We start from the raw sequence: 26087 nt of genomic DNA on the forward strand, positions 1-26087 counted from the left end.
TGTGCCATCTGGGCCTTCAGGGACCACATCCCACAGTTCTGCAGCCCTTCTCCATCCCTGCAGGTGGGTGCAAGTCTACACTGTAGCCCTGCAGCTGCATAAACACGATCTAAATGTTGTGACTTGGACATTATCCAGCTCTGTCCAACGGCTACACCCAGCCAGCAAATTCTGTTATTTTCTTTACATGACAATAACTGTTGTCTTCTTGTGCCATGATAGGAAGTGTCTCCAATCTGTGCCTAGATTTTTTTAAGAGTCTACTGGATCTTCCTTCTTTTTCACTTCTACTTCCCTTCCCGAGGGTGCTGTGAAGGCTGTTCCTGCGAGCGTCAGTGTGGATGGGCTGTGCGGGCACCTACGGATGCGGATGGAGAAACGAGCTGCTGGAAAGCGGGAGGGCAGCAGGTGCGGGGCGGGCAGCAGGTGCGGGGCGGGCAGGTTTGTCAAGGTTTCCCAGGAACTCACAAGCTCTGGAGACGGACGGTCTTGTTGAAGCCACCAGCGGGTGGTGGCAGCTGGCAGAGACCACGGGGCTGTGCGCCCCCGGCAGAGCTCGGAGCAGCCTGAGGGGCGCCCCGCAGCCCTGCCCCCCGCGCCGGCGGGGCCGGGGCTGCCCCGCAGGGCCGGGCCGGGCGGGGTGAAGGCGCCCCGGGAGCAGCCGTGCTCGGGGCGATCCCGGGGCACCTCCCGGGGCGGGAGGGACGGGCCAAGAGGAGCCCGAGGAGCCTCAGCGGGGCCCGCGCAGGGTCCTGCGGCTGCGGAGGAGCAGGGAGCCCCGGCGGACCCGCCCGCGCCGGGACCCCCGCGCCCGCTCCCGCCTGGAAAGGCCGAGGCTGCGGGACCAGCTCCGTGCGGGACGCGGGACGGCAGTGCGGGGCAGTGCGGGGCGGGGCGGGGCAGGGCGGGCAGGGCTGACAGGGCAGTGCGGTGCGGGGCGGTGCGGAGCAGCGCGGGGCAGGGCAGGGCAGAGCGGGGCAGTGCGGGCAGGGCGGACAGGGCAGGGCGGTGCGGGGCGGTGCGGGGCAGCTCGGGCATTGCGGGGCAGGGCAGGGCAGTGTGGGCAGGGCGGACAGGGCAGTGCGGTGCGGGGCGGTGCGGGGCAGCTCGGGCATTGCGGGGCAGGGCAGGGCAGTGTGGGCAGGGCGGACAGGGCAGTGCGGTGCGGGGCGGTGCGGGGCAGCGCGGGGCAGGGCGGGCGGTGCGGAACAGGGCGGGGCGGGGCAGGGCAGGGCAGGGCGGGGCAGCTCGGGCAGGGTGGGCAGTGCGGAACAGGGTGGGGCAGGGCAGGGCAGAGCGGGGCAGTGCGGGCAGGGCGGACAGGGCAGTGCGGTGCGGGGCAGAGCGGAGCAGGGCGGGACAGGGCGGGCGGTGCGGGGCGGGGAGCAGCATGGGGCGGGCGCCGGGCCCCCCGCACAGACGGGGACGGGAAGCCGGGAGCCGGGCCGGACCGAGGGGGCGGCCGGGCCCCGCCAGGCGCTGGGACAGGCCCCGGCCCGGAGCGCAGCTGCCTGGAGGGGCCGCTGGCGGGGGAGGAGCGGGACCCGCGGCGCCGGCGCGGCGGGTGTTCCCGCCCGAGGAGCGCAGCCCAACCCCTTCGCGATCTGGCCAAACTGGCCCCACCGCCGCGCCGTAGCTCTCGGCACTGCCGGGAGGCGGCAGCGCGGGGGCTGCTGGGACTTGTAGTCCCGCCGGGCGGGCCGCTGCGTTGGCGCCGTGTTCTGCGGCGCCCGCGGGAACTACAGGCGGCTCCGCGAGGATGGCGGCTCCCCTGGTGCTGGCGGTGCTGGCGGCCGTGACGGTCCGGGCCGTGCTCTACCGCTCCAGCCTCGCCGCCTTCATCTCCGAGCGGGTGGAGGTGGCGTCCCCGCTGAACGCCTGGAAGCGAGGTGAGCCCCGAGCGGCGCGGGCCCCGCGCGGCTCCCCCGCAGCGGTTGGGCCCGCGGGGGCGGCGGCTCCAGGGCCGGGACCCCCAGGGCCCGGGCCGGGCTGGGCTGCGCTCCGGGGCCGTTTCCCGCCGCTCCTGCCCAGGCCCGGGGGGACGAGCGGGGCCTCGGCAGCCGGAGGGGCCCGGGGGCCGCGGGTTGAGCCTCCGGGTGCAGCTGGTTGCACTGGTACAAACTGGTTGTGTGTGCAATGGAAAACTGTGAAACCCTGGCAGGCAGTGAGGCTGCAGCTGCCCCGTGCCCCGTGCCCGGCGGGGTGTCCCGGGCCGAGCTCAGGCCGCGTCTGCACTTGGGGACCCTGAGGTGGATCGAGGCTTCTGGGGGGCATTCCTTTCTGTGGCACCTGAGCTCGTTAGGAACCTTAACTTTACTTTAAAGGCAGCCCTTTGGGAAAATAACATCCAGTTCTTATGCAGGTAAAATTGTTTGCAGTTTTGGGGTGGAAAACACTGGCACAGAATGAAGGTCAAGGCATGAATGGATTTGATGACCTAAGGTCTCTGCTCCACGGTGTGTAGCACTTCACACTTCCCAGTTTTGAAACAGAGCTCCAAAAATTCCCTTGTAGCAATGGATACTTCAGCTCTTACCTTAGAGCACCAAGGAATGCATCTAGAGAGTAAAGAGCACAATTAGGATCCTCTTGAAAAGCCTGGACTGTCATGGAACAAGAACTTTGTGGCAGAAACAGAATCTCCTTCTCCAGTGTATCACTGAACCAGGAAGCTCTCATTGCTCCCTGCAGTCTCCTGCCTCAGTTCCCTCTGAACAAATGGACCCATTTCCTATCTCTTCTTCCACTGCATGCTCTGCCCAGTCCCCAGGGGAACCTTTGTGCCCAGTAAGGTGCAGATCCTCTGGATGTGCTGCAAAGGATCTGAATTAAGGGTGCAAAATGTCAGGAAGTTTCAAACAAAAGCTTTTAGCTTTGCCTGGTAACCTGTATTTATTTCTGTTCTTCTACTGTGGTTTTGGACATTTCATATATCTCTACCATCTAATTGGGCAAAGTAGTTCAAATTGCATAGTATGTCCTGATTTGTCCTAATATGTCCTCTTAGAATTAAGTATTTGTCCAGAAAAGATACTATGTATCCCACAATAGGTGACTTAATAAATGTCATACATGTGGCTTGTGCATAGTTAAAGGTGCAAAACATTTCAGCCTTAACATTTTTAGCTGAAACAAATAAGTAGATTCCAACTGCCCATTCAGTTACTGAAGAAACGTGTGTGGCAAAAGTAAGACTCAATCCTAGCTGGTTGTTGGCTTTGTGGAGTTTTGTGTCACCCACAGATGGGGATTCACTGGGAGGTTCTTACCAGCATGGGCTTTGAAAACTGGTTCTGCCATCATGAGAGTTTTCTCCTCCCACATGAGGGGGTTCTAATGTGGGTGTTTTTTGTGTTTCAGTGGTCGAAGGATTGGCTCTGCTGGATTTAGGGGTCTCACCATATTCTGGAGCTGTTTTTCATGAGGTCAGTATGCTTGCTGGGTTTTAACCATGGAGTTGAAGTGATTTGTAGTGAGGTGGGTGTTGGGCTCTTCTCCCTGGTGACCAACAAGTGGAGATGGGGTCAAGCTGCACCAGGGGAGGTCCAGGCTGGATATTAGGAAAAATTTCTTCCCAGAAAGAGTGTTGAGGCCTTGGAACAGGCTGCCCAGGGAGGTGGTGGAGGCACCATCCCTGGAGGTATTCAAAAAAGGGGTGGATGTGGTGTTTCATAAGATGGTTTAGCTGTGGGGGGCTGTAGGGTGGATGGCTGGACTTGATGATCTTGAAGGTCTTTTCCGCCCTTGAGGATTCTGTTCCTCATCTTGAAAACACCTTGTTCCTCCAAACACTGGGGGGTTTTATGCCCGTGAGTTGTTTTATTGCTACAAAAGGAACATTAGTACATAGTGTCACCTAGAGGTGAGGCAGATACTTTGTAGACTTCTGAAACCTTGTTTCTCTTCAATAAATTACTCTTTGAATGCAGTTTTTCTCCCAGACTGTGAATATTTTTCCTGGCTTATTTTTTCCATCATATTATTTTAAAGGTATTGCAAAAGAAATATGGTTTCTCACAGTGAAGACTGAACTGACACCATGTGAATATAGTGCTTCCAGGTTAAGCTTTTCTGGGCCAGGACTAATTCAGAAACACACTCTTACTCTAGAAGGGAGGATCTGTGGGAGCAAGAGGACCATAGTCCTAATGCTGTATGTTTTTAACATCCTTTCTTCTTCTTGCTTTATAAAAGACTTATCTAAACAACCAGATCAACAGTGAAACCAGCCATGTAGGGAATACTTTCAAAAGTACCTGCAAACAACCCAAAAATAGATTATCTAGAACAAAATATTTTCTAAAGCTGGTCTTTATATGCTTTCTATTGTAACTACCACTGTACTAGTAGAACTTAGAAGTTGGAATAGAATATAATTTTCAAAGTTGATGGTGTCTTTTATAAAGTGAGAACTTTGCAAGGAGAAAGGCCAGGAAGTGGGCTTTGATTAATCACCTTAATCACTGAAGTAACAGATTTGTAGAAGAGGCTGGAAGGAAAATTGCCTTTTTGCAGTCTGTCTTAGTACTACTCAGTTTTTCTCACCAGCTGTTTTATCTGGACAGTGTTTGACAGGGGTTTCCCTTCTGCTCTCTTCCAGACACCCCTGATAATCTATCTCTTTCACTTCCTGATCGAATATGCTGAGTTGGTGTTCATGGTGAGTGCTCCTGAAAAGCTGCCCTGTGAAATGCTGAGGGGGACCTTCCTTTTCCCTCTCCAAGAAACAGGGACCTTCAGCCTCCCTGTAGCTCAGATTCCTGCTGAACTCACAGTTTCACTAGAATGGCAGCATTGCTTGGACAGACCCACATGTGGGCTTTTCTCTTGTGCATATTCCTTCTTTTTTTTGGTGAGCTCTTGCTTAGGTCAGTATCCCCGCAGAGGGAACGGAAATTGGCACTTACTGGTTTCATATTTCAAAGTTTACCTCTTACAGGTCAGAACATTTTGTGTCCCAGCCTAACCCCTACACTGCAGTGTTTCTCACCAAATCCACTGCCAAACCCCAGGCCTGCAAGAGGCACAGATGGGTCAGTGCCCCAAATGTCTCTTGGGAACTGTCCTCTGAGTCCTTGCTGGCTTCACATGCTGCCTGGTGGAGCCTCCCCCCAGGGCCCTCTGGGCAGTGTCCCTCAGAGCTCCAGCCATGGGCACTGGGCTGGTGCTGCTGGTTCAAGTGGCTCTGCTGCTGGTCTGTGTGGGGCAGCTCAAAGCACTGTTCTGCTGCCTTCACAGATGGATGGATTTAGCCAGCTGGGCACTGCCCCAGTGCTTCCTGTGCTCTCATTAGACCAACAGTTCTCTCTATTAGCCTGGCATATTTATTTCCATAAACAATTTATTTCCCCTTATATCCACATTCTCTTGTCTTGTAAAGATTAACATCTGACACAGCCCATGGCCTCAAAATCCAGTGGTGGTGTGTGTGCAGATTGCACCAGATCAGCAATCTAGTGTTTGTAGAGCTTGTTTTTACTTCTTGTGAGCTGAGCCAGATCAGAGTCCATATCCAGCGTTGCAAAACTGTCCAATAACTTTTTCTCCATTAGTTTATTTTGCTTTCAGCCAGCCTGTCTCTGCTTTGCTTTTTTAGATGACTGATGTCCTAACTGCAGTTGCCCTTTACTTGGCCATTCAGGACTTCAACAAAGTTGTGGTAAGATGACCCTGTTCTCCCAGCAAATATAATTCTCTTGTCCCAAAGAAGACACACACCAGAGGAAGCAGTTTAATCCAGTCCTTGTTGCAGTAATTCTGATGGTATCTGGTGGATCAGTAAACATGGGGACTGAGTGTGGTAACAGCCATGGTATGTCAAGTGTTGTGGTGACAGTAACACAGCATGAAACAAATTAGTGTCTGTAGCTACCAGGCTGCTCTGGAATGGTGATCATGCAGTGTAGGTGCTTTGATCTGAAAGGAGTATAAAAACACTGAGAAATTTGTGAGGAGGCAGTGCAGGTAAGTGCAGGGTCACAGGATACAAGAGGAGATCTGAGATTTTACAACATGGACCTCCATCCACCTTCAGTTGTATGGCAGTCTGCAGAATTTAATGACTGACTTTGCATCTGGCAAGACTTGAGCACTCCCCTTTGTCACCTCTGCTCCTGCTACAACCTTCTGTACAGTTTGTAGCTGGGACTGGGCTGTTTTACCTTGAACATGGTTGGTGTTTGCACACAGCAGGAGTTAATACACAGACTGGAAATGTGTAAAGGAAAGAATAAAACCTTCCAAGGATGCAGAGGTGACAGAAATTATTCTAATGGTCAAGGTGAAAGTCTGACACCAAATATTAATTGCTATCTTCAAATTATAAAGTATTTGGAGTATTATAAGTGTATTTGGGGGGAGTGATTCCTCCCAGTTCCCTCCTAAGTAGCTCCAGGAACATCTTGTGTAAGCAGTGCTGAGCTGTCTGTGATCCAGAGAGGCAGTGAGTCAGCATCAACATGAGCAGGGAGGCTGCATTCACAGTCTCCTGTCCAGCTATGTGCTTGTTCCTTGTCCTCTAACTTAGAGGTTGAAGAAATAACTCACAATACAGGCATACAAAAATCCTGCCTGTGAGTTACTTTGATCATTGAGAATTTATTACCAACATCTCTCTCACCATGGTGTATTTCAGTAGGTTCTTAATTCAGATTTCTTTTTGGTCTCCATAGAAGGATAGAAGGCATCATAGAACAAGATGGAATAAAGATGATTTTTGGGTCCCTCAGAGGGGTTTGGCACAGAGGTATCCATCTTCACAGTAACAAAAAACACAGACCTTCTGTGACTAGGTCTCTCAGGGCCTTGGATGTTGAAGAGGGACTGATAAAGTCAACTTTCCCTTGGAGATCTGGACAGGCTTTAGGAAGCTTGAAAGTATTAAACTCTAATGGGGTGAACTGACTGTCAGCCATGTCAAGAGCTAGACACAGGTAATTAGGGAGGTTCAAATAAGCAGAGATGATCTGTTTTCTCCTGATTTCCACTTCAATTGTTAAGTATTTCTGTTTGTGCAACACCTCACATAACATGAGTTTTGGCTCATATGTTTCACAGTAACAGAAATCCTGAGTAATAAAAAATAATTACTTTCCTGATCTGACAGTCTCTGCTCATTCTCCCTCATTCAGTTTAAAAAGCAAAAGCTCCTGATAGAACTGGATAAGTATGCACCAGATGTGGCTGAACTCATCCGGACGCCCATGGAGATGCACTACATCCCTCTCAAGGTAGCACTCTGGTGAGTGTTGCTCCCTCAGCTCCCTCTGGGTGGTACTTGGCTGCTTTGGGGCTTCAGCATGTGTTGAAGATTGGTTTTTTTCTTCAGAACTTCTCAAATCCCCCCAGGCCTGCATACTCTGAAAGTGAAAAGCAGATGTTTTTCTAAATGTGAGTTGCCAACAAGGGAATTCACTCAGGCCCTGTAAGACTCAGCAGCGCAAGGTCATTAATTTGGTAGCAAGAATGCACAGGTCACCATTTCTTTTGCCTGGTTGCTAATGTCCTCAAAACTCCTTTTATGCCTCCAAATGTCTCAGGTGTCTTTTCAGAAAAGTTAGGGAGAAGTTTTCAGCAGTTGAACAAAATGTCTGCTGGATATCACAGCTTGACTATCCCAGAATTGCTTCTAATAATTCAAAGATATCTTCAGGTGGTCCTAGAATCACAGAATGGTTTGGGTTGGAAGTGATCTAGAAGATCATCTGGATCCAACCCCCCCTGCATGGGCAGGGACACCTCCCACCAGACCAGGTTGCTCCAAGCCCCATCCAACCTGCCCTTCAACACTGCCAGGGATGGGGCAGCCACAGCTTCCCTGGGCAACCTGGGCCAGGGTCTCCCCACCCTCACAGTTAACAATTTCCTCTTAATGTCTAACCTAAATCTCCCATCTTCAAGTCATCTTAGTACTGTCATATCTCAGTGTTCCTCTGTACTAAACATCTTTTTATTTCAGAAGGCTTCAGCTAAAATTAATAATATGCAAGCAAGGTACTAACATCAATTAATTATTTTAATTCGGATTTTGATGTGAATAAATTATAATCTGAATTATTCTTTGACAGAGAAACTTTTCCATTAGGAAAGTTGATATTTTTTCTTCCTTTTGTATTAATTTTGTCAAATAGTAAATTCCCCAGGGTGAGAAAGGTAGAATCTGTCAATTAAAGACTGGTTTGTGTTTGCCATTGTTGCACGTTACCACAGCAAGGTTGGCAGGAACCTGTCCTGCTGCAGGTTCTCTCTCTGGAAACACAAAGACAAAGGCAGGCTGGGACTTGGAGAAGTAGGAAATACAATTATATCAAAAGAGGGAATTTTCAGCTGTGTCTACTCACTGTGATGATTGATTTCATTGTTAGCAATGCTGATCTTTCTTATGGTGTTGGTAATCCCTCTAAGGAGCTGGTGTCCTGGGCATTCCGGAAGGTAGAGGTGTTCAGAGCTTGATGTCTTTCCATAATTGCCATTAAAATATGCCAGATTTTCATAGCTGTGACAGGTTTTGTGCTCAGATCATGTTGTGGTGACACATAAATGATGGCTCTGCCATAGAAGGAGCGTGCAGGTGCAGGTGGGTAGGGGGAGACTCTGCCAGTGTCTCAGGATTTATTTCCATCTTGCTGTCTAGTCATCTGTGGGACAACAATGTGCCCTTGTGGCCAAGAAGGCCAATGGTATCTTAGGGTGCATTAGGAGGAGTGTCTCCAGCAGGTCAAGGGAGGTTTTCCTGCCCCTCTACTTGGCCCTGGTGAGACCTCACCTGGAGTGTTGTGTCCCGTCCTGGGCTCCCCAGTTCAAGAGGCACAGGGATCTACTGGAGAGAGTCCAAGGGAGGCTACAAGGATGGTGAAGGGACTGGAACACCTGCCTGATGAGGAAAGGCTGAGAGACCTGGGGCTGTTCAGTCTAGAGAGAAGACTGAGGAGGGGCCTAATGAATGTCTGTCAATACATGAGGGCATCAAGAAGGCAGGGACAAGCTCTTGTCACTTGTGCCCTGTGATAAGATGAGGAGCAGTGGATTCAAACTGGAGCCCAGGAAGTTCCACCTCAACATGAGGAAGAACTTCTTTCCTGTGAGGGTGACAGAGCCCTGGGACAGGCTGCCCAGAGAGGCTGTGGAGGCTCCTCCTCTGGAGACTTTCCAGACCTGTCTGGATGCCTTTCTGAGTGACCTGCCCTAGTTCTGGTCCTGCTCTGGCAGGGGGGTTGGACTCAATGATCTTCAGAGGTCCTTTCCAACCCCTGACATTCTGTGATTCTGTGATCTTATTTGTATTACTTTCTCAGAGTCAGTAGATATGAATAGCAGAAAGAGTTTACTTTGAACCAAACATTCCTAGATCTGAATAAATGCACAATGTTTCTGCAAAGCAAGCAACACATTTGGTAGTTATTTTCTAGGATACAACTTGTATTTTAGACATTTCCCAACCATCTCCTCCACTGTGCTCCATGTGATCACTTTGTCCAAGGTTACAACCCAAGGATCTGGATTTTCTCCAGACTGAAACCTGTTGAGCTGAATGAACTTGATGGCAAGAACATCCCATCAAATGTGCAGAAACTGAAATGGCGAATTGTGCCTGTTTTTCTTTTGAATGTCTCTTGCATGTTTCCTCTGAATGTAACTCAAGCTTTGCTCTTTTGCAGCTACCTGTTAAACCCCTACACTGTGATGTCTTGTGTGGCAAAGTCCACCTGTGCCATCAACAACACTGTCACTGCATTCTTCATTTTAGCTACAATAAAAGGTAACACAAGGAACTAAAAATGGTTCAGTATGTCTTTCTAGAAAGATTAGAAACTTCTCAGAAATTAGGTCAAGGTGGAACTTCACAGATATGATTGCTAGAAAGATCTCAGTGTAACTCATCAGAAGCAGAGACTAGAGGAAGGTCAAAGTTCTACCTGAAATCACTAGAAATCAAGAGGTGTTACAGTCAAGTTAAAACTTCTTTCATCATAGTGTACCTAGAAGTTTAATTTCTTAAAACTGACTCCTCTTCCTGGATGGTTCTGAATAGTTTTCTGTGTATGAAGAACTGTGTGTCTGTGTGTAGGAGGCCATAAAGCTCTGCTGCTCCTCTGTACATGAATATGCACTTAAAGGGTTGTGTGCTATTTATTTTCTAAGGGTATCTTTGAACTTCTATTCAAAAGCAGTTGCCTGCAGCTATTGTTTGGCTTTCACTCACAGTTGCAACCTTGGTTTGCAATTAGCTAATTGAGCTAATTAAAAGCAGAAACAGTAACCAAAGACCCATACTGGCACAGCTGACTAGGTGATGACAGAACAGCTGTTCCATTAATTTTATGCATAGCACCAGGTTTTATTTTATGGCTCCCCAATTCTAAAGGCTTTTAGTGTGTGTGATTTGTCATGTAAGTTTGAAGAGTTCTCTACTGTATGAGAGGCAAGGTCAGTCTGGTCTCTTGTCTCCAAACATTGTGAAGAAAGCTGGTACAGACTGGTTTTATTGGTGTTTCCAAAAGGAAGTGTTCCTCCAGTTGTTGAATAATTGAGGCAGGAGGGGGTTTGATTTAAAATCATTTGCAAAAGCAAACAAGTGGGGTGCATTTAGTTAAGCTGATTCTGTTTCACTGATGCTGTAAGACATTCAGCCATAGACAAAGCTGCAGGGGCTGCCCTCATGTCTCCTCCCTGCCTGGGAGTGTGGAGCCTCTGGGTCTGAAAAGGGGCAAAGAGGTTCTCAGGTTCTGACAGTGATTTCTGGACACCAGTTTGTTAGTTCTGTGCAGAATGGAACATTCAGTGGAAGGGGACAGGGAGGTTCCTGTCTAGGAGGGTGCAGCTGAAGGATGGAGAAGGCTCATCACCAAGTAACCCTGTCATTTCCCTTTCCAAAGGGAGAAGCAGAGAAAAGCTTAGCAAGTGTTTGATGGCAGTGGCCTGACAATTAGTCCCATGCACAGGCAGGAGTCCTGCTGTCTAAGTTGTATTTTTACAGATGATTTCCATCAGGTGACATAAGACTGAAAGCTGTAACCAGGCTGCTGCGTTGTGTTTCTATTGGTTAACCTGGGGCCTTCTGGACTTGACTTCTGGTGTTGGCAGTTGGACAATGAGTTCTCAGCATTCAGCTTGACCCGAGGCAGCTCAAATAAAGCTTTCTCAATAAAGGCATTTGTATTTTTAAGACCACTTTGAAAAGCTGGTCTAATCCTTTCTGTACCTCACTTTTGGTATCTGAAGTCAGGCTCATGCTGCTTCATTCCTTCAGCTGCAGAGTTACCCTTGCTCTGTCACAGAGCTTTGCTGAGGGCTCTGACACAGTCTGGTGATGAGGTTATCCAGCATGCCCAGTATGAGTTAACAGCTGGTGCCTGCAGATATCACTTCAGTGTTTGCATTCCCATGCATGAACAGCACTCACCATGGTCTAGGTACAGCCTGAATGATCCTATCGCTGTGTGTGAATGTCAGGAGCCACAAACCAGCCAGTGGTTCTTTCTTGTGTGAGAATCACTTTGCTATGAGTCATTCTTGGTTCAGACTGTGGCTAGGAAAGGACACTCTCCCAGATACGTTGGCTAAAAGCACCTTTAAGTGGTGGTCTGATGTTGGTAATGCATTTCTTTCCTGTCTGTAAGGCTGTTTATATCAAATGTTCCTTACAAATGAACATGAGCTTTTTTCTTTGCAGGTAGTGCCTTCCTCAGTGCTGTGTTCCTGGCCTTAGCAACGTACCAGTCACTCTACCCTCTCACACTGTTTGCTCCAGCACTCCTTTACCTGCTACAGGTGGGTGATTTCTAACCCTCGGTTCCTGTCATCCTCTTGTAGCTGTGCAGGGACAGTCCTTAGTGATGGAGAGGGCAGCCAGACAAGTCCTGAATTACAGAAAAAGTGACTCACGTCAAGCCATGGGAGGTTTGAAGCCTTAATGGGGGTGCCTGTGCAGAGAGAGAAGAGCAGAAAGTCACCTACAGAACTGACTGTTCAGCTTGGCTGAAATAAGTGTCATGTGAACAGCAGTGAGGGTTTTAGACCTGGAAAACTTCCTTTGCACTGCCCTGGGTCACTGAGCTGTGTTTGAATGAGGAGCTGAATGTTTGACTCACTCCCACTCGGAAATGCTGAGTTGAATGGCAAGAGGCATGTGCTTGTGAAAGTGGTGGGTTCCCCTTGTCCTTTCTCCCTCCCCCTGAATTCCAGCAGGGCAGAGCAGGATCAGGCCTAGGTGCACAGTGTCCCAGCAGACAGGCACTTTGCCCACAATTATGCCCTGCAGAGAAGAGTGGCTGGAGAGCAGCCCAGCAGAGAGGGACATGGGAGCACTGGTTGACAGCCTGTTGAACAGCAGTGTGCCCAGGTGGCCTGGGAGGCCAGTGGCATCCTGGCTTGTATCAGGAATGGTGTGGCCAGCAGGAGCAAGGAGGTGATTCTCCCCATGCTCAGCACTGGGGAGGCCTCACCTCCAGTCCTGGGTGCAGTTCTGGGCCCCTCACTGCAAGAAGGATCTTGAGGTGCTGCAACAAGGTTGGTGAAGGGCCTGGAGGGAAAGTCTTACAGGGAGAGGCTGAAGGAGCTGGGGTTGTTTAGCCTGGAGAAAAGGAGTCTCAGGGGGGACCTTCTCCCTCTCTACAACCACCTGAAGGGAGGTTGTGCTCAGGTAGGGCTGGGCTCTTTTTCCAGGCAACCAGTGACAGGACGAGAGGGCCTGGCCTGAAGCTGCTCCAGGGGAGGTTTAGGTTGGATATCAGGAAGCACTTCTCCATGGAGAGGGTGATCAGACATTGGGATGGACTGCCCAGGGAAGTGGTGGAGGCACCATCCCTGGAGGTGTTAAAAGAAAAGCTGGATGTGGCAGTTAGTGCCATGGTCTGGAGATGTGGTGGTGTTGGTCATAGGCTGGACTTGGTGATCTCAGAGGTCTTTTCCAGCCTTGGTGATTCTGTGCTCCAGGCAGAACTAGCCCAGCTGGAAGGAACATCTCTGGGCAAGGAGAAGGCTTAAAGCTGAGACAGCTCTTTTTGAGCTTTTGCCTGCCTGCTTCCCCTCCTCTCTCTTAGCTCTCCTGCTGACACTGTAAGCAAGGGATTAATGGAGAGCCCAGATTATAATGCACTTAATGAAACCTGATCATTTGCTCATCTTATTCTGGTTTGGGATGAAAGCAAGGCTGTGATGGTTGCCAGAGGATTCTTATCCCAATTCATGCATCACTTAGTTATAGTTTTTATTATTTTTGCCATTCTGAAAGTCCTGCTATGGGGTGTGTTGCCAGTCTTTCTTGCTTCTGTCCTGTCTTCCTCATGACTACTCTAAAGAATAGGTTCATTACAGCCTATTCCCAAATCTCTGAGCTTCAGAGCCAGCTCTTCAGCTTATTCAGCTCTGAGCTGGCTGAATATGAGCCAGTAATGTGCCCAGGTGGCCAAGAAGGCCACCACCACCCTGGCCTGCAGCAGGAACGGTGTGACCAGCAGCACCAGGGAGGTGATCCTGCCCCTCTCTTTGCTCAGCCTTGGTGAGGCTGCACCTCGAGCACTGGGGGCAGGTTTGGGCACCACAGGATAGGAAGGACATGGAGGTGTTGGAGAAGGGGCAGAGAAAGGCAACCAGGCTGATGAGGGGTCTGGAGAACAGGTCTGATGAGGAGAGGCTGAGGGAGCTGGGGCTGTTCAGCCTGGAGAAGAGGAGGCTGAGGGGAGACCTCATTGCTCTGTACAACTACTTGAGAGGAGGTTGTGGTGAGGTGGGTGTTGGGCTCTTCTCCCTGGTCACCAGCAACAGGACAAGAGGAGATGGGGTCAGGCTGCACCAGGGGAGGTCCAGGCTGGAGTGTTGAGGCCTTGGAACAGGCTGCCCAGGGAGGTGGGGGAGGCACCATCCCTGGAGGTGTTCAAAACAGGGGTGGATGTGGTGTTTCATGAGATAGTTTAGCTGTGGGGGGTTGTAGAGTGGATGGTTGGACCTGATGATCTCGAAGGTCTTTTCCAACCTTGATGATTCTGTGATTCAAAAGAGAATTGAAAATCACTTTGTTTTCTTTCCCTGACTATTTGACATGAATGTCTCATGTAACATTTTTTCAGAAATGTTACTATGATTACTCTTTGTAAGGCAAGAACTCCTGCAGTTAGTGTTGCTTCTTCAGTTTGCTAATTTTTATATATATTTATATTTTGTTCTCATTTGTTCTCTTTTAACTGTAGTCAAAGTAAAATGACAGTAAAGTCCAAGTGTTGTGTTCTTAAGCAACAAGTGCTTTGAGGTGTGAGTGCCTAATTTGCAACTTTTCCAGGAGACAGTGCTAGTGGATATTCTTTTCTCCAGACTTGTCCATGAACTTTCCTGCATTCTTTGTACAGAATTTAATAGCTTTTCTGCAGCACTTTCCAATCTGTCCTTCCTAAAATCCATAGTAAACTTACTTACATCGTTCCAGCAAGTGGTGTTCAACACACTGTGGCAGGGAAAGCAGCATGTGCTTTACCCAGAGCCCACATCAGGTTAAGGGGGCTCTCTGAGTATCTCCTGCCAGTGGAAGCCCTAATACCAAATGGAAAAGCTCCAGAACTACAGAACTCTGAGCAATTCCCAAAGGAGTTTTCCCCTGTGTGTATATTTGTCTTGACAAATTCAGCCAGGGGACCTCTTGGAGTGAGATACCTGTATGTCCTGTTATGTGACAAGGGCTTTGGTTGACATCAGGACAAGTGGCAGTGGCAGAGCTGCAGCAGTTGCCTCTGTCTGAGGAGGCAGCCTTTTAGAGGGGCTCCTTTGTCCTTAGGAACACACTGGATGTCCTGTCAGTGGAGCATGAGTGCCAGTCTGTGTGGTGGGAACCTGCTATCACAGGGTGCTGAGTGGTGGAGCAGGGCTCTCACTTGCGCAGTTGATGTGGGATCCTGCAGCAGAAGGCAGCAGCAGTGCAGGGTCTACTGTGTCCAGTTCTGGAGGCACAACACAAGAAGGACATGGAGCTCTAGGAATGAGTCCAGAGGAAGCCATGGAAATGAAGGGAGGGCTGGAGCAGCTCTGCTCTGGAGACAGGCTGGGAGAGTTGGGGCTGTTCAGCCTGGAGAAGAGAAGGCTCCAGGGAGACCTCAGAGCACCTTCCAGTGCCTGAAGGGGCTCCAGGAAAGCTGGGGAGGGACTTTGGACAAGGGCAGGGGGTGATGGGATGAGGGGGGAATGGTTTCAAACTGGAAGAGGGATTAGATTTAGATTAGACATTAAGAGGAAATTGTTAACTATGAGGGTGGTGTGACCCTGGCCCAGGTTGCCCAGGGAAGCTGTGGCTGCCCCATCCCTGGCAGTGTTGAAGGGCAGGTTGGATGGGGCTTGGAGCAGCCTGGGCTGGTGGGAGGTGTCCCTGCCTATGCAGGAGAGGTTGGATCTAGATGATCTCTAAGGTCCTTTCCAACCCAAACCAGTCAGAAATCAAGCAGAAGTGACCAGCTTGGCTACTGGATTTTCAAGCACATCTCTGGAAATGTGTGTGATGTGTATGAATGACTTAACTGGCCAGAGGGAAGAACACCAAGCAAACTGTGCTTGAGAGCTGCTCCTTCCAGTGCCATAGGGCCAGTGTTTGATCTTTTCTTTCACTGATTTGAAATGATGTTCAGAACACTCAGGCTTTCTGGTGCCTTTCCACCTGCTGAGGACTAGCTATCTGCCTTCTTTCTTATTTCCAGCGTCAGTTCATACCAATAAAACTGAAAAGTAAAAGCTTCTGGCTCTACACAATGCAGTATGCAGCCCTGTACCTCTGCAGCCTGGTGGTGATCATCTGCCTCTCCTTCTTCCTCCTCAACTCCTGGGATTTTATCCCATCTGTTTACGGGTTTATGTAAGTATGAAGTTTTTTACTGGTTTTCTGTCCAGCCCTCCTTCTGTTGATTATTGTGCATCACACACAGGTGCCCTACACCCTGTCCTTAGAGTGTGTGATCTGTGGTTTTACAGGCAATGCAAGAAAGGGAGAAGTGTGTGGAGGAGAGCAGGTGTCAGCCAACTTCTGCTGGTTAAGTAACAGCTCAAAGTAGGGAAGACAGGAGGTGTTTTCCACTGGGTTGATTAGAAATTGATTTGATCATTGAGCTACCATGGCTGTGAAATTTTTGTCTCTGGAGAAATGTCTGCCTGGGAATGGTTTAAATCCTGCTGGGCACATAGGGAAGGATCAGTCCCTTTTCTGTCCAGGTTGTTACCCCTTCAGTTTCCTTCCCATGGATGGAAAGTCTAGATTCACACAATGATTAATTAATGTAACAGAAGCATAGAAGTGTAAGACAACCATTTTAAAATGTTGCCTTCAAATTTCAGCCTTTCTGTTCCGGATCTGACTCCCAATATTGGCCTTTTCTGGTACTTCTTTGCAGAGATGTTTGAACACTTTAGTCTTTTCTTCATATGCGTGTTTCAAATCAACGTGTTCTTCTACACCATCCCCTTGGCAATAAAGCTAAAGTAAGTATGTTTCTCTGCTCATTTTTTTGACTCTTAGTGGTGCAGTGGAAGCTTGTAAGGCTGGTGATAGATCTACGAGCCTGGAGAGATCTCCCAAAGTTTCAAATCTTTATTCCCCTTAGATGGAATGAGTTGGGCTCTGCTGTGTCGCAGATGTGGTGCAGGCATCAAAAGAGAGTGCAGAAATGGAGGCTGTGGAGGTGCCTGCTCCCTGACAGCAAAAGTCAGTGTAGGCAGAAAGCAAGAACTCTTGGCTGAAACTTCAAATTCTTTATAGTCAGGAAAAAAGGTGAAATCTTGGGCACATTCTTAGTGCACAGTGCTCCCAGTGTTACAGACCTTCCTGATACAAACACCCATGAATATGCCTGGATTCTCAGAGAGCTTATCCTGTTGTCTTGGAATGGATCCAGACATCATGACACACCAGAGGGATAACTGTGGGCTTCTCCAAACAACCTTCAGAGTGGAGGTGCTTGTTGCTTTTTGGTGAGGAAGAAAGAGCTGGGGAAGAGCAGCTGGGATGACCAGCTGGACAAATGTATTTTGAGCTGAGACACCACGTCCCTGTGGGAGGGCAGTGAACAGATGTGCATCCTCTTGACACTGCTCCTCTGCAGGGCAGCTCAGTCTATCCCAGCCAGCACTGGAAGGCTTGTTTGGAGAGAGCAGGGGTACAAGAGGCCTCTGGGCCTGTCTCACAGTACACTTGTGCCCTTGTTGGTACTTATTTCCAGTTTCCAGAGACCCTACTACATCCTCTCCTCCTCTGTGTCTTTTCTCCTAGGGAACACCCCATGTTCTTCATGTTTGTCCAGATTGCAATCATCTCTATCTTCAAGTCCTACCCCACTGTGGGAGATGTTGCCCTGTACATGGCCTTCCTGCCAGTCTGGAGCCACCTTTACAGATGTAAGTTCTTTGTGGCTGATTGTTTCTTGCCTGGAATGAGAAAGTCTGTCCACTAGTTGTCACCCCTAAAACAAACCAGACCCTTGTCTGCTGGGTCCTGTGGCCTCCTTGGGCTGTCTGGAAGTAGGTTTGATTCTTCTGGTGATAAAGTCTCTAATGTGTCTTTAGGACTTAGGGTCAAAATTGGTCAAGGAGGGAATGTTATTCACTTGTTCCTCTACCTTCCCCTTCTCTCCCAGTTGTTGTGAGGATGAACTTTTTTGGTAAGAAACTTTTTACAGTCTTGCACAAGGGATGTGGCTTATTTAAAGTACATCCATCTTTCCAAAGCTTCACTCCCATCTCAGGCTGTGTAATTTGAAAAGTCCTTCAGCAGTTGGTGAGTTCCCCAGCCTCAAAATCCTGCCCCTTGCTGTGGTTCTTTGGTTTGCATCTGCTTTTGTGCTTAAAGTGGAAGTAACTGAAGTGCTCCAAGTCCAGTTTTTCTAAACCACTTCATAAAGAGCCTCTTTAGCTCTTGAAATCACCAGAGAGCTTCCTGATGATTTTCAAACTCAGTCTCTAGAACCTGCTGCACTGGGGAGATTTTGCAAACCTGACAGACACTCTTGGAAGTTTTCCTGGTGTTTTTTGCTTAGACCAACTGCTTTGACCACCCCTGCCAGGTTGCCCAGGGCTTTTACTGCAGTCCTCTCCAACCCAGGCCAAGTGTGTCTGTGGACATCTAGCCTGCCTGACGTCAGGAGACAGAATCAGGGGTCCAGAGGCTTGGAGACCATCTGATCTAATAGTTTCAGACTAAGGAAAGCTGGGGCCTGTGACAGAACAGGGCAGGGAGCCCCAGGCTGGCCCTGAGCGCGTCACAGCCCGGCAGGTGCTGCGTGTCTGAGAAAGGAGCCCTGATTCAGCAGAGCTCAGCTGCAGATAAGGGGACTATGACCAGTGAGAAGGACGTGCCACAGGCTCCCACCCTACAGTGAGCAAACAGAACTGCTTAAGAAGAAGTTTAAATAGATAGGTGTGAAGCTGTTTGGATGTGACAAGGCTCTTCAAATGTCCGGTAGCTCCTTCCGCTGCGGAGCGGTCCAGAGCCTTTCAGTCACGTGCAGAGACATCAGCTGAGCCAAGGACAGCAACATAAGTGCTGAACTATGATGCTGCTGCCCAAGGACAGGCATAAATAGTTCACAGAAAAAACGTCTCTCCTGGCCTAGTAGTGCCTAGCTCTTTTAGACAAAGCTGTGCTTTGTTTTTGTCCACCAGTCACATGCAGACTTATGATTCTGGCCACACTTGCACCTCCTGAGGTTGTGTGTTTATCAACACCTTTGGGCCGTATAAGTTTGCTCCTTTGATGGTGCTTGTGTTTCCTTTCCACCTCCTGGGAAAGCATCTGTTTTCCTATGGCCCACAACTTCATTTCTTTCCTTTGTTGTCAGCTAGACAAGGCCAGGGAACGGCGTGCTCTGCTCTCTGAAGTGTGGTGCTGGTGGAAAGACCCTTCTCAAAACTGCTAGTTGCTGTAGGGTAGACACCAAAAACCCAAAGTCCTCCAAGGAAGGGTGTTTGGAAGCTGTACCTGGAAGGAAGAGCTACAAATGAGGCTTTCACTCTCTAACAAAGGCCGAAGGATTTATTTTAAAGGGAAGTATAGTGGAATTCTTATAAAAGAAAGGAAATCATGAAAGCAAAGTGTGAAAGATTATTGGAGAGAAGTACATGTGGGCATGTTCCTCTGCCCCCCTGCACACCCCCTGACTCCCACTGCTGGTGGTGTGTGTGTGGCTGCTCAATAGTGCAACATTCTAACAGCTTGGTTTTGTTTTACAGTTCTCCGGAACATCTTCATCCTGTCCTGTGTGCTCATTGTCTGCTCCCTCCTGTTCCCAGTCCTGTGGCATCTCTGGATTTATGCAGGAAGTGCCAACTCCAATTTTTATTATGCCATCACGTTGACCTTCAACATTGGGCAGGTCAGTAGAGCAAGGCAAACAAGGTTGCACTGTGGATGGGTCACTGCTTCAGGTGTCCTCTGAGCACCTGGGAGTTCTGCAGGATGTCTCACTCTTTGCATCCTCTGTAGTCCTGTGCAGCACCTTCCTGCCTCCCCCTGCTGGGGGTTCCAGCCTGGTCTTTGCAGGTTCCAGCCTTCTGACACACTGATTGGAAAGAGTTCCTGTTGGATTTGAGCTGTAGCTTAACAGTCTGGCTGGGCTGCCCTGCAAGATACATGGTCTGCTCCTCAGCAGCAGAGGAAAGGCACTGCAGTTTGGCAGCACTAGGAGCACACAGGAATGGAGAAAGTGTGAGCTAAGAGGGGAAATGGAAAAGACCACAGGGCAGCAATGGTGGGGCAGGACAGCAGGTAATTGTCCCCATGCATGGGGACATGGCACTAATTTTTCTGAGCATAGCTCACTGAAGTGGAGGGGTGTGGGTACATGCAGGGTTCCAGTCACACCAGGGCTTGCTCTCCCTGCTTCTCTCAAGGCCGTTTTAGGTTCATGACTCTCACCAGCCTTAGGGAAAACAGAGTTTAGCCTCCCTGGAGGGTGGAATTGGATGTACACAATTGATGACACTTTTTCTATGTCCTTGCTCTTCTCTGTGCTGACTTGTATGTCCCTAAGCCCCAGCACAGTTTCACATGTGGCTGAGCAGAATTTTCATTTCATGTTGAAGTTGCCTAATGTGCCTCAGCCATTTACCTTTGCTTCCCCTGAAACTGGAGGAACAGTTTTGCCAGGGGCTGAAAATCACCTGCTTGGGATCTCCCACCCATTTGGTAAGTGGAGACCAACTCCCATTGTGCAAAAGCAAAAAGTGGCTCCATACGGTGAGTGGGGTGAGAGGGAGTGTGGAGGTACCACTGAGGAGCACTTAGAGGAACCTGGGAGTGGTTCACTAACTCACTACAAGTCTCTACAATGAAAGGAATAGTAAAAATTCAATTACTGGTGACAGGTATTGATATTCTAAGAGGTTTTTTTTACTGCCTGCTTTGTTAACTACCTGAGAAAGCTGTAGCAGATCCTGAAGGCCTTGTGCAGACAGAGCAAAGATCTGCTCTCTGGTCATTAACTTGTGGGAAAGAACCAGTCCTCATCCCAGTTAACCTCAGGTCTTTATTTTCCCATCTGCAAAGGAGTTCAGTTCAAAGTAAAATCAACCAAATAAGCACAGCAGGTCAGCAGGCAGCCCTGGTGCTCAGCACAGCGGGCAGAGCAAGCGTGGCTGCTTCACTCTCCCTGGGCACATCTGCCCTTCTCTGTCCATTCTGCTTCACACTTTCTCCTCTGACCTCAGCAATCTGAAGCCTGTTCCTCTTTCCCTCACTCCTCCATATCCTCCTGGCCTGTTTGGAGAAGAGGAGGCTGAGGGGAGACTCATGACAGAATGGTCATGGTTGGAGAAGACCTCCTGGATCACTGAGTCCAACTGTCAACCTAGAAGAAAACCCACCATGCCCTGAAGAGAACTAGGGCATGCCCTGAAGTGCCACATCTCCACATTTTTTTAATCCTTCCAGGGATGGTGAGTCCACCACCTCCCTGGGCAGCTATTCCAATCCCTGACCACTCTTTCAGTACAGATATTCTTCCAAATATCCAATCTAAGCCTTCCTTGCTGCAACTTGAGGCCATTTCCTCTGGTCCTGTCATTACTCACTTGGGAGAAGAGCCCAACACCCACCTCCCTACAACCTCCTTTCAAGCAGCTGTAGAGAGCCATGAGGTCTCCCCTCAGCCTCCTCTTCTCCAAACTAAACATCCCCCAGTTACCTCAGCTGTATGACTTGTTCTCTAGGACCCTTCCCCACCTCTGTTGCCCTCCTCTGGACACACTCCAGCCCCTCAAAGTCCTTCCTGCAGTGAGGGGCCCAGAACTGCCCCCAGTGCTCGAGGTGCAGCCTCACCAGTGCCCAGCACAGGGGCAAAGGGGTAACCAGCTCTGGTTTACCACATACAGGGAGACAGTTTGAAAACATCTAGAGGGAGTTGTCTGCCCCACAGAGGGGACAACAGACAGGGGTGGGGAAGTAGATGCAGAAGTGCTGGGGGTGGAAGACGTGCTTGTAGCTGGTGTTGCTCCAGGGCTTGTACTATGAAGCCACAGCCTTAACATTTCAGCTCTGCTCTTCACCCCTCAGCCTGGCAAGAAATGTTTTGTTAAACTGCTGAACCTTCTGTTGTGGAGGCTGATGTGAGGAGCTGTGGGATTCCTTCTGCTGCCTGCAGGCTTCTTACGCTCTGAGTAGAGATGGCAGTTGAAAAACCATTGCACCTGAAAAGTGCTGAATCAGAAGCCAAAGACTGTCAGCATTTGGGTTGAGCTGCACGGCAGTGCTTGCATGGCAGGAGTCCTGAGAGTGAGGCTGTAAAGCTGTGACTCATAATTTGGCCAGTTTATGGAGCTATTGTCTCCTTAGCAGAGATGTCTGTGAGAAGACACTGTCAGTACAAAAAATCACAGCATCACCAAGGCTGGAAAAGACCTTTAAGATCACAAGTCCAGCCTATGACCAACACCACCACATCTCCAGACCATGGCACTAACTGCCACATCCAGCCTTTCTTTGAACACCTCCAGGGATGGTGCCTCCACCACTTCCCTGGGCAGTCCATCCCAATGTCTGATCACCCTCTCCATGGGGAAGTGCTTCCTGATATCCAACCCAAACCTCCTCTGGAGCAGCTTCAGGCCAGGCCCTCTCATCCTGTCACTGGTTGACTGGAAAAAGAGCCCAGCCCCACCTGAGCACAACCTCCCTTCAGGTGGTTGTAGAGAGGGAGAAGGTCCCCCCTGAGTCTCCTCTTCTCCAGGCTAAACAACCCCAGCTCCTTCAGCCTCTCCCTGTAAGACTTTCCTTCCAGTCCCTTCACCAGCCTCGTTGTCTCCTCTGGACCTGCTCCAGCACCTTAATCTCCTTCTTGCAGTGAGGGGCCCAGAACTGGACACACACCCAAGGTGAGGCCTCCCCAGTGCTGAGCACGGGGGGAAATGAGTCTGTTCCAGTCTCCGCTGGCTCCACGCTGCCAGGCATGGGCAGAGCAAGCAGTGCCCACAGGATCACAAAGCCTAAGAGCTTCCAAAGCCCCTTCAGGGTCCATCACAGCCACGTGTCCTTTTTCCTTCTCCCCTGTTGTGTAGCCTCACTGATAGGTCTGACCATCTCCCTCCTGCAGATCCTGCTCATCTCGGATTATTTCTACGCCTTCCTGCGCCGGGAGTTCTACCTCACTCATGGGCTGCACCTGACGCGGCCGGACGGGACAGAGGCCATGCTGGTTTTGAAGTAAGCATGGTGCCCACCATTCCCTGGGACATGGACCACTCTGAGGAACATGCAAAGCTTGGGGTATGTGGGGCGGGTGGGGATGGTTCCCTGAATGAGATCTGACTTTGGGAATGATACCTGCTGCGAGAAAGGGCTCTGAGATTCTTCTGGGAATACCCTCCTGAGCTGTGGGCTCAGTGCACAGACACTAAGAGCTACAAGTAGGAGCTGCAGTGCCTCCCCTGGAGCATCTCCCTTCATCCCTCAGCTCTGCTTTTCACTGCAATCTCAGCCAACTACCCTGAGCAGTCCAGCAGGAACCAGAGAAAGTGTCTGAGCTGAAACCAGGGCTGAATCTGTGGCCCAGAAATAGCTCAGACCTCAAACTCTTTACCCTCACTGCTTCTTGGGGATATTTGCTTCTCCTGGAAATCTCCCCTTCACTGCTCTGACCAGTCCTGCTCCTGCTTGGCACGAGGCCACCTCTGGGAGCCTGGTGCATAAGCCCTGGATGCAGATGCCATTTCTTGGTTCTACTGTTGTGGGAACTGGACAAATCAGATGTGCTCAGGCACGGTGGGTGCTTGGAAATAAATCATGACCAGGATGAATGACCTCTTGGAAGGAGGACCTCTGAAGCTGCTGCCACAGGTAATAAGTCTTGGAGCTCGAACACTAGTAAGAACTGGAACTGGGGTGAGAGCAGGAGCAGGTGGGTGCTGGGGAACTGCTGTATCCTGTTGAAGCAACACAGACATGTCCATGCTGGGAGCTGCACAGAGGCATTGCAGGGTCTCAGAAGAAAGGACATCACTGTGGAGACACATCCCACTGCTCCTGTTTCTGTAGGGTAACAAAGGCTGGCAGTGCAGGGCTCACACTGTACAGTTGACATTGGTTGGGCAGCAGCCTGGATGTGGAATGAACAAGCTGCCTGCCTGGCTGGGGACTAGGAGGTGTCAGCATCTCCCCTTGGAGGCCCCAGACCAAATCCAGAAGGAGCCTTGGCCACTGCTGTGGTGGGGTTGTTGGGCTCCAGGTGTTCCACAGCTGCTCAGCCCTGGGCTGTACACTTCCCTGTGTTACCCTCACAAGTGCAGGGGTGGTCTCTTGTGGCTGTGTGCAGGTTCTGTGGAGGCAGCAGCCCCTGGACCCCCCTGCTCCCCTCTGTGCTCAGTCCTGCTCCCTCCAGAGCTGCTGCCTCTGCTCACCCCATGAATGTGACCCACCAGGTGAAGCTGCCAGCCTGGCTGCTGGCTCTGCTGGCTGCCCTGGTGGCAGGGAAGTGGCACCTGCAGTGTGAAAACCACCTCACTGGTGGCTTCCCCACTGATCCCAAGAAAAATCCAAAGGGCTGGGAATGTCACACCACCGAAACCAAACTGGACCTGGCACAGAGTGCCTGGGAGACAGAGGTGCCCAAGCAGTTGTGTAAACAGGTTTTCTTTCTTTCTGGCCAACTACAAGTTCTGCCTTACTGCACTGCTCTTCGTGCTTTGGTGGGGCTGTGGGTCCCAGCCCAGCTCCTGGTGGGGGCACCAGCCATGGTGGGGGCACCAGGACAGGGCTGCTTGGGGCACGGGAGCACAAATAAATTACGAGTTTCAAACACCTCTGAGTGCTCTGTGTGGGGGAGGAGGGTGGGCCCAGAAGGCCAAGGGGATCCTGGGCTGCATCAAAAGAAGGTTGGCCAGCTGGTCCAGGGAGGTGACTCTCCTCCTCTGCTCTTGTGAGACCCCACCTGGAGAACTGTATCCAGTTCTGGAGCCCCCGACATAAGCAGGTCATAGAGCTCCTTGAGTGAGTCCAGAGGAGGGTGACAAAAATGATCAGAGGGCTGGAGCAGCTCCTCTGTGAAGACAGGCTGAGGGAGCTGGGGTTGTTCAGCCTGGAGAAAAAGAGGCTCCATGGTGACCTTAGAGCAACTTTCCAATTCCTGAAGGGGCCTACAAGAAAGCTGGGGTAGGGGTTTTTCCACGGGCATGTAGCGAGAGGACAAGGGGCAATGGCTGAAAAGTTGAAGAGGGGAGATTTAGGTGAGACGTGAAGATGAAATTCTTCCCTGTGAGGGTGGTGAGACCCTGGCCCAGGTTGCCCAGGGAAGCTGTGGCTGCCCCATCCCTGGCAGTGTTGAAGGGCAGGTTGGATGGGGCTTGGAGCAGCCTGGGCTGGTGGGAGGTGTCCCTGCCCATGCAAGGGGGGTTGGATCTAGATGATTTTTAAGGTCCCTTCCAACCCAAACCATTCTATAACTCTATGGGGGGGCTGAGGGTGAGGGGGGGACTCTGGGGAGCACCGAGAGACACATGGAGGGGTCTTGAGGGGACTTGAAAGCAAACAGAGGGATGAGGAGGGAAAACAAGGGGTCCTGGAGCTTGCCCAAAAGCAAATATGGTTCTGGGGCACTCTGAAGGTTTTATGAAGTGCCAGCTCCAACCGCCAGCTCCAACCTGACAGCAGTAGGAGAACTTAGGACTAGGGTGAAGAGCTGGGACTCTCTGGGGATCTCCATGTGGCAGCCTCCCTCTTCCCACAAAGTAGAACATAATTTGCCCATCAGAAGATGATGCTGACAGGAGCATTTGTTCCTGTGGCCCTGCCCACCTGGGATTTTTCTGTGTAGCTGAAGGTACCAATGTTATAAATGTTGTGACACACAAAGTTGACAGTTTACTCCTCAAAACCTTCCACAGAAGTTGTTTTCCAAACAACACCTCAGCAGACTTGTCAATAGAAGGAATCTTATGGAAGGACTTGTTGAAACCAAACTGTATAAAACTGGGTGTCAAGAAGAGGGACTGGTCTCTTCTCAGTGCCTGTGATAGCATGAGGAGCAATGGCCATAAACTGGAACATAAGAAGTTCCACCTCAGCATGAGGAGAAACTTTCCTGTGAGGGTGACAGAGCCCTGGGACAGGCTGCCCGGAGAGGCTGTGGAGTCTCCTTCTCTGGAGGCTTTCGAGACAGGAACTGGACACCTTCCTGTGTGACCTGCCTGGGGGGATTCTGCTCTGGCGGGGAGTTGGACTCGATCTCCAGATGTCCCTTCCAACCCCAACCAGTCTATGGTTCTAGGACAGTGCAGTGGTAAGTGCAATGTCAGGGGCAGGGACAGGGACAGCCGGGGTGGGGCTATGGGAAGGATCAGGGTAGGGTCACAGGCAGCAGCATTGTCATGGGTATGGAAGGGACAGGGACAGGTGTGGGGCAGAGACAGGGGCAGGAGCAGAGACAGGGACAGTGATGGCCACCCCACAGCAGCTCGGGCAGGGACTGGATACCCTGTCCTGCCTCCTCAGCAGCAGGTGGGTCCCAGGGGAGGCTTTGGGGGGTTGCTGGGACCTCCTGGCCCACCCAGGGCCAAGTTGCAGCAGCGCTGGGCAACAGGAACCCCCCTGCCATCCTGGGGCCACCATCAGAGCCTGGTAGGAACAGTGGAGCTGGGAC

At 50.6% G+C, this 26087-nt stretch overlaps 1 protein-coding gene across 2 annotated transcripts; it reads left to right on the top strand.

Moving 5' to 3' along the window:
* On the top strand, positions 1 to 24250 carry PIGU (phosphatidylinositol glycan anchor biosynthesis class U). Of its 2 annotated transcripts, none has more exons than XM_051633520.1 (12): positions 1 to 408; positions 3361 to 3425; positions 4601 to 4660; positions 5597 to 5659; positions 7131 to 7240; positions 9657 to 9757; positions 11672 to 11769; positions 15675 to 15829; positions 16306 to 16449; positions 17237 to 17361; positions 19192 to 19334; positions 22548 to 24250. In XM_051633520.1, exons 1-12 carry the CDS (start codon positions 342 to 344, stop codon positions 22659 to 22661), a joined length of 1245 nt encoding a protein of 414 aa, XP_051489480.1. In that variant the 5' UTR covers positions 1 to 341; the 3' UTR covers positions 22662 to 24250. The 2 variants fall into 2 exon arrangements, with proteins under 2 accessions (XP_051489480.1, XP_051489478.1); XM_051633518.1 differs by lacking the exon at positions 1 to 408 and adding an exon at positions 1407 to 1889.
* Positions 24251 to 26087: the final 1837 nt, after the last annotated feature.

The sequence above is a fragment of the Apus apus genome, chromosome 15 (genome assembly GCF_020740795.1).
Source record: "Apus apus isolate bApuApu2 chromosome 15, bApuApu2.pri.cur, whole genome shotgun sequence".
NCBI classification, from domain to species: domain Eukaryota; kingdom Metazoa; phylum Chordata; class Aves; order Apodiformes; family Apodidae; genus Apus; species Apus apus.